Source organism: Plasmodium reichenowi, chromosome 11 (genome assembly GCF_001601855.1).
Source record: "Plasmodium reichenowi strain SY57 chromosome 11, whole genome shotgun sequence".
NCBI classification, from domain to species: Eukaryota; Apicomplexa; class Aconoidasida; order Haemosporida; family Plasmodiidae; genus Plasmodium; species Plasmodium reichenowi.
The window spans coordinates 627,076-636,508 of NC_033656.1; the positions used below are offsets into that span (position 1 = coordinate 627,076).

Sequence of the window (9,433 nt, forward strand, 5' to 3'; positions counted from 1 at the left end):
AAAAAAAAAAAAAAAAAAAAATATATATATTACTACTTACATATGTATAATAAAATGTTACGTGTATTTTTATTATATATTTATGTTTGAAACTGTTTTATAATTAAATGAATTTATTTATAACAATTTTTTAACTATTATATAGAATAATTAAAAATGTTTACATATATATATATATATATATATTATATGTATTTTTATCTTTTCCAAATTAAAGGTATATTTTTTGATTTTAAAATAACTTTAAAGGAAAAATTGATATAATTTTTCTTCTCTTTCTTATTAATAACACAAAAAAAGATAAAATAATCTATAAAAATATGTATGTATTATTATTATGATATTTTTTAAATCTATCTAGAATTATATATATTGAATAATATATATATATATAATTACATATAATATATTTTAAAAAATATTCTTCATAATATATATTTACATATAAAATATAATAACAAGAAGAAGATATTCTTAATATTAAAATTATGTTATATATTCAAGTATTTTTATGGATTTATATATTTTTAAAAAAGAATCATAATATAAAAAATATTCGAAATATTATATATTTATATATAATATTATATTAATTACGAAGAAGGTATGTATATAAATATATATATATATATATATATAATATATATATTTTTTTTTGTTTTCTATCTATGCGTCATGTTTCAGTATTAATTTCTAAATTCCATATATAAAAAAAGTAAAAAAAAAAAAAAAAAAAAAAAGATATAAACTGGCATATTATTATATTTCCTTTAATTTTTCTTTATATTTATATATAATATAATTAACATATTTTAATAAATTGTAATATAAAATTATATTATATTATATATATATTTATATATATATAATATATGTTATGTTTATGTATTTTTTTAATATTTAAAAAAGGAAAAAAAATAAAAATATATATATAAAACAAAACACTATTCCTTTTTTTTTTTTTTTTGTTTTTGTTTTTTTTGGTTTTATATCTTTTCTGTTTTACATGTTTACATTGAAATTTTTAATTATACATATAAACATTTTTAAGGCTATCATATAAATAAATCATATATTGTTATTAATAAAAAAGAATGAAAACAGAGCATACGTACGTTTGTTTAACGGGATATATTATTCCATTAGATTGAAATGTGATAAAGTTGTTTCTTCTTTTCATTAGCATTTTCACATTTTTTTTGCATTAATCAAAGTTGTGTTAAATAAATAAATAAATAAATAAATATATACATATATATATATATATATATATTTTTTTTTACTGTTTTTTTTAATTGTTTATACAATAATCAATATATTATATATATGTACATGTACCATTTTGATGATGTAAATGTATAATAAGAAGAAATTCCTCATATTCCTTTACATTATAACATATATATATATATATATATATGTATACACTTTTCAACACATTTTCCATTATATATACATATTAATATATATTTTCATCTTATATTTATTGAATTTAAAAATATTAATATAATTTTTTTATAAAAAAAAATTATTAAAAATTGTCTCAAATTATCAGTCTTTATATATATATATATATATATGTATATGTGGAGAGATGAAAAATTTGTAAGACTAATTTTTTTTTTTAAGCGCAGTTTTTGAATTATTAATTAAATAAGTCATCATTGTGTTTTAAATATTTCTCTCTCTTTATATATATATATATATATATATACATCCTGTATCTTTTAACATGTTAATAAAAATAATAGGATTTATACATATTGTGTAAATATATATGTTTATTTATTTATGTGAGAATTATTTGTAAAATATATATTATTTAAAATTATAGTATTTTGTTTAATATTAGAAAAAAAAAAAAAAAAAAAAAAAACTATGTTTGATGGAGAAAGTAAAAATAGAAGGATTAATTTAAGTGGGAAAAAACAAGTTATTGTGAATAAAGATTTTTTTATTGAAAAGGCAAAAAAAGAGAAAGAAAATAATTTAACATTAATAAAGAGAAAAAATGCTTTTAAAAAAATAAGTGATTATATAGGTTTTAAAAAATGTCTTGAAAATAGGAAGAAAGAAATAAATGAAGTTATTTCGAAAAGAATCAATGATATAATATTATTAGAAAAAATAGTATGTCCATCCATATATAGACAAGCTTTACAATTATGTGTATATGAATTTTCTTTACAATCCTCTTTTCTTTATTCAGATTTAAACTGCTATAATTATTATAAGTCTATGGACTTTGATGGAATATACCCACCTGTAAAATATTTATTAAATACTTTAAAATTTTATAATAAGATTGATGAAAATTATGTGGATAAGACTAATGGAGTTGATAAGGAAAATGAAATAGTGGATGACAAAATAAAAGATGATGACAAAATAAAAGATGATGACAAAATAAAAGATGATGACAAAATAAAAGATGGTGACAAAATAAAAGATGATGACAAAATAAAAAATGATGACAAAATAAAAAATGATGACAAAATAAAAAATGATGACAAAATAAAAAATGATGATAATAATAAAAAGAATAACATTCCAGTGGGTAATAATATAAGTGAAAAACACACACTCCAATTTGATGAAAATAAGAATGAAAATGATAATAATATGACTGAAATAAAGAACCATTTTTATTATAGGCATAAGAAAGAGTTAGATATTTTAATAAAACATTTGGATATTTTGTTGGGTAATTATTATATATACAATTATAATATATATAGTGAATATTACAAGGATGTTAAAAAGATAAAAAATATCATACCTACACCTATTAATAATAATATTTTAAAACATCATTTAAATGATTATAATTATACAACTGGTTCCTTTTCTAATCATAATAGTAAAAAGAATATTTCTTCAAAAGGTAATATATTAAATATTGAATCGGATATAAATACGAATCTCCTACATATATATTACTTATACAATTTTATAATAAATAATAAATTTATTGATGAACTGGTTAAAAGAAAAATAACAAACGAAAATAAGAAGCTCAATGTTTTTCTTACCTCTAGTTGTACTAGACCATCAATTGAAATGACATATGACAATAAAAATAATACGAGTGATGTTGATAATAGTAGTAGAAGTAGTAATGTTTATACTAGTGTTTTGAATAAAAAACAAAATGTGAAAGAACTAAGCACTTGCTTAAAAAAAATAAGTGATTATATAATATCAAGTATTGAAGGAATAATTACTGTAATAAAGAAGATTTCTATTTATTATCAAAGTAAAGTTGATGTAAAATGTGATAATATAAAATTAATGATATATATATGTGATATGATATATATATATTTTTATATATTAAAAATAAAAGGGAAAGATATGAAATGTAATAATATAATGGATATAAAATATAAAATTAAATTACTTATAAATTTTGTAAAATTAAATTTACGATATATTAAGGAACCATATATTTTATTTATATCATTTTTTAAATATAATATATATGAATTATTTGAAGATACAATTAATATAAAAAATGAATTAAAAGAATGGAAAATTTTATTAATTAGGATAATAAATAATACATATAAAGATGTGGATATAATGAAAGAATTAATATATAATAATAATAATAATAATTATTATTATTATTATTATTATTATAACAATTATTATAATAATTATAATGGTTCATATTTTAAAGTACCTTATTATAATATGAAATATTATTTATATAATCAAAAATCTTATGATGAATATAACATATCAGGTGTTAACCTTTTTAGAAATTTATTATTATTTGTTCATTTTAATAAAAATATAATGTATGATAATGTTCTGAATATATTAGCAGATGTGTATTTATTTTTACCACTTGAATATCATCCATATATATATAATAACACACACGATATGAACCCCCCAAAAAAAAATGATAATAGTGTAATAAAAATTAAAAATGAAGAGAATTATTTTGAGAAACAAAACTTATCTTTGGATATGGGATATTATTATAATAAGGAGATTATTGAATCTTTAATATATATATGTAAAAAATATTGCCTTGATAAATTAGATACACTGTTGTTTTTTTTATTGCCCTTTCGTAATATTAATGGGAAGATATATGATACATATAGAAATTATTATGATTATATGAAGAATATAGAAAAGGGGGTGTACGCAAATTATGATAAGTTGTATAAGTCACGTATAAATATAAATAATAATATGGTAAATAATAATATGGTAAATAATAATATGGTAAATAATAATATGGATCATATGAATAATAATGTAAATAATAATGTAAATAATAATAATAATAACAATAATAACAACAATTATTTGGATCATTTTGAAAATTATCATGAAAAAAAAAATAAAGGCATAATGCTTTATTCAGATATGAATGATTTTCCTTTTTTAGCAAATAATCAAGTGACACATTACAATTGTGAAGATAACAAATATAATAATAATAATAATAATAATTATTTGTATGGTGGACATAATAATCATGTTCATGGAAATCGTTTTTTTTCATTAGAAAATATTATTGGTAAAAGAGATAAAAAGAACATAGGTTCGAATTCCTATTTATATAATGATATGATTAATAATGATATAATATTAAAAATAAAAAGAATTTTAATAATAAATAATATACATATATATTTAATTAAAAAAATATATTTATTTTGGTGTTATAGTTGTAAATCTAATGATAATTTATTTTTTAAAAATGTTATATTTTTTCCTTATTATGATAATACGCATATATCTATATACTTATCATCTTTTTGTTTCTTATTGCATTATTATTTAGTTGTTAATATGTTTAATCAGTTAATTGACATAAACAAATTTAAGATGATTAAGAGAAATGAAATACATCATTATGACATAAAGTATAATATGACATCTGGAGAAAATAATATGATCTCCAAATATGATATGGAAAATGATCATCATCAGCAGCAGCATTACCACCACCACAACAATAATAATAATAATAATAATAATAATAATAACAATAATAATAACAATAATAATAACAGTGGGATGACAAACTTCTTGATGAATAAATATTTTAAAAGGGTATGTAAACTTATTATTTTGTCCTTGTGGTATATATTGAAAAATTCCATAAATTGTATTTATAATGAACTAACTAAAAAAAAAAATTTAAATGTAAAAAACCAACAGTTGCATTATATGGAAGATATAGATGATGAAGATATATATAATGATGAGGATGAAGAACATGAAAATGAAATAATAAAAAAAGAAGAAAATCATATTGATGTAATTCATTCGAAAGAATTTAGATCAACGATTTATAGTAGTGATTATTATATATGTTTATTGAATTTTCAAAAGATAAATATATCAATGGATGATATAATGTATGATCAAAATAATTATGTTGTAAATAAAGGACATGTATATTTAAATGTACAGGAGGAAAGCATTTCTTTGATTAAAAGGAATATAGAAAATGAAGATAAAGAACAAAATTCCAAATGTTATAATAGTATGGATGAAATAAAAAATATTTTTGATGAACTAGATAAAATAAATATGTATAATTATTACAATTATGTAGACAGGCATATGGTTTTTCCTAATCAAAATAATGAAAATAATACAAATATGGAACATTTAAAATCTCTTCATAATGTTAAGTCTTTTTCAAATGATGAATCATTTCAAAATAGTACTCGTTTTGAAAGTAGTTCATTTGTTAATAATAATAATTATTTACCCATACATATGAATGATAGTTACAATCAACCAATCACAAACAACCATAATAACATGTCTTCTCATAACGGCGGAGAGTTTTTTTTCGATAATTTAAAAAAGAAAAATACAAATACGAAGAAAAAGATTAACGACGATTCATGCTATTCGAATGTGATAAATTATTATTTATACAACAATGATAACAAAGGGTTAAGTTACATTTTGCGCATATTATTAAAAAAGTTATATAAACTGAATAGCTATATACATATATTTGATGACGAATTTTTTGTAATAAAAGAAACTTTTAATTTATTAAAAAATCGTTTTCATATAATAGGTGAGAGTAATAATATAAATTATAATAACAATAATAATAATAATAATAATAATAATAATAATAGTAATGATGAAGAAAGAACATTATATTTAGAAAAAAATGATATATATTTAAATAATAATATAAAATTTGTAAATGTTATGGCAAATTATTTATTACGTTATGTTCCTTTTACCTTACCATTTGATGATCGTTTATTAATATTTTATCATTTTAGAAATAAAAATAAAGAGAGCATAAGAGATGATTCAACATTTAATATATTAGAAAGAAAACATATGTTAATAAGAAGAACGAATATTTTAGAAGATGGATTTATATCATTAAATATATTAGATAACTTACAAATAAAACAAAATGTTCGTATATCTTTTATAGATAAAAATGGAAATGAAGAAACAGGAATAGATGGTGGAGGTTTATTTAAAGAATTTATTATATTATTATGTAGAGAAATATTTCATCAAAATTTTATATTATTTCAGAATGTTGAAAATCATACTTTATTTCCTAAATATTATAATGAAAATGATAATTTAATTTTATATGAATTTTCTGGGAAAATTATTGGAAAAGCAATATATGAAAGAATTTTAATTGAATCAGTTTTTAATAAGGTATTTTTAAATAATTTAATATTTGATAATATGGATATTAATGATTTATATTTTATAGACCAAAATGTATTTAATAGTTTATTGTATGTTCAAAATGAGGAAAATGTGGAGAAATTATGTTTAACTTTTTGTATTTATGAAAAAAAATATCCAGATGGTGAAAAATTTACAAAGGATCAATATGAAAAAATAACAAATTATTTTTACGAATTATCCAAGAGGAATAATTACAATTCTTATAATCGTCACACACACCATAACAACATCAACATCAACATCAACAACAACAACAACAACAACAATAATAATAATAATAATAATAATAATCTTTTTTTTTTTAATCAGATGGATAATTTGGAGAACCTCTTCTTTTCAAGTGATAATGATACATATAATTTTACAAATATGAATAATTTTTTTCACATGATAAATAATTTAGATTCCATGATTAGTAATGTCAATTCAAGAAACTACTCCCCATTTTCTCACAACAATATGAATAGAAATCATTTCATTAATATACCAAATAGTATAAACAATATTAATATTAATAATATAATAATGAATGATGATACTTCAAACTATAGTAGTACAGACGAAAGAAGTGCACACATTTCTCCAACGGATTTAGAACACTCTTCTTCCCACAGAGAGTTCGTTCCATGTGATGAAGTAGGAGAACAAAATGAGCATATTGAAGAAGCCTCTTCCATTAATATAAGGAGAAAGAATATGGAAAATAATGATGATCATAAAAATAAAAGAAATAATAAACATAATATATACAATAATAAGAATAATAACATAACTAATAATAACCTTTGTCACGATGAACAAAATTGGGAATGCATAGATCTCATAGAAAATGGTAGAAATATACCTGTAACAGATAAAAATAAAAAATTGTATATAAAATTATATATAGATTATAAATACAATAAATTAATAAAGAAAAAAACACAACGATTTTCAAAAGGCTTATCACAACTAATACCCATAAAATGGTTTAAACTTTTTAGTGCTCATGAATTAAAAACACTTATATCAGGAAAAGATAAATGTTTTGATGTAGACGATTTAAAAAGAAATGTTGTGTACGGAGGTGGATATAATGAAAATAGTACTACTGTTTTACATTTATTTGAAATATTAAAAGATTTTTCACCAAATGAAAAAAGTTTATTTCTTATGTTTGTAACAAGTTGTTCAAGATCCCCTTTACTAGGCTTTCAAGAATTATATCCAAAATTTTGTATATATAGGGTACCTGATTATACTAGATTGCCTACTGCTTCTACTTGTGTTAATTTGTTGAAATTACCCGATTATTTATCAAAAGAAGTTTTGTATAAAAATTTGATCACAGCAATAAATGATACACAGGGATTTGATTTGAGTTAATGTATATACAAAAAATAAATAATTAAATAAATAAATAAATATATAAATATATAAATATATATATATATATATATATATATATATATATATATATATATATGTGTTGGAATATCAAATGAATGAATAAAAATGAATATGTACAAGGGAGTGTAAACTCATATTTATGCCATGTGAACACCTACTACTTTTATATATTTGTTGAATAACACACCTCAATATGTATACATTTTTAATAGCCTTATTTTTTATGTGTCCCTTTTTATTATCCTTTATGTAACATATAAAAAATATTATATGTAAAATTTTAACATAATATATATATATATATATATTATATATATATATATTTTTTTTTTTTTTTCTTCTCCATATTATTTGTACTCTTATTATTTAGAATTATTTTTATTTTTTCCTTTTAAAATAGTTGTAAAATTTATAAATAAATATATTATATATATATATATTATTATTATTATTAAATAATGCTTACATTTACTGTTAATTTATTTTATCTAATTTTTTATATTTTTTGTTCTTTCTAAATTTTCCAAAAAGCTTTTACTCTTTTATTTTTTTTTTTAAACTATAATATAAATGTTAAAAAAAAAAAAAAATTGTTATAAATAAATAAAAAAGAGATTCAAAAGAAAGATAAAACATTATATCTCCTGAGCATATAAATATGTATGATATTATATAATAAAGAAAAAATATTATATATATATATATAATATATATATGCATTATAAACAATTATAATTATATATATATAATATAATTATGTAATTGTTTTTATTTAAACGGACTTATTTTATTATTTCATATATTTTACATAATTTAAGAAAAATTACATAATATATATATATATATATATATATATATATATATATATATATATAATATATCTTTTAAAAATAAATAAGAATGGTTCAGTTTTATATATATATTAAAATTATTTTTTCTTGATAATTTTATGTTCTTAGTAGTTTTATGGAAATATATATTTTTTGTATATGTAATAACATAGAAGAAATATTATAATACATATAAATATTTAAATGTATGTATAAATATATAAAAAATTGTTAAAAAAATAAAGAAATGTAAAATAGGTATTTTACATAAATGTTATTTTATATATATATATATATATATATATATATATATATATATAGTACCATTTTTTTTTATTGTATTATAAAATAAGATATTGTTTTATATATATAATCTATCTTATTATTTTATTTTTTTGTAATATTTGGCTATATATTTTTTTTTCTTTAAAAAAAAAAAAGAAAAAAGGGGAAATCAAGGGATGTCCCTTGTGATGTGTTTTAAATTTAGTTTT

The 9,433-nt window shown here is 18.0% G+C and overlaps 1 protein-coding gene across 1 annotated transcript; it reads left to right on the forward strand.

Moving 5' to 3' along the window:
- Window positions 1-1,878: 1,878 nt before the first annotated feature.
- Window positions 1,879-8,085, forward strand: PRSY57_1117800 (ubiquitin-protein ligase, putative; the record flags this gene model as incomplete). Its single annotated transcript, XM_012908142.2, has 1 exon — window positions 1,879-8,085. One exon carries the CDS (start codon window positions 1,879-1,881, stop codon window positions 8,083-8,085), a length of 6,207 nt encoding a protein of 2,068 aa, XP_012763596.2.
- Between the last annotated feature and the right edge of the window lie 1,348 nt (window positions 8,086-9,433).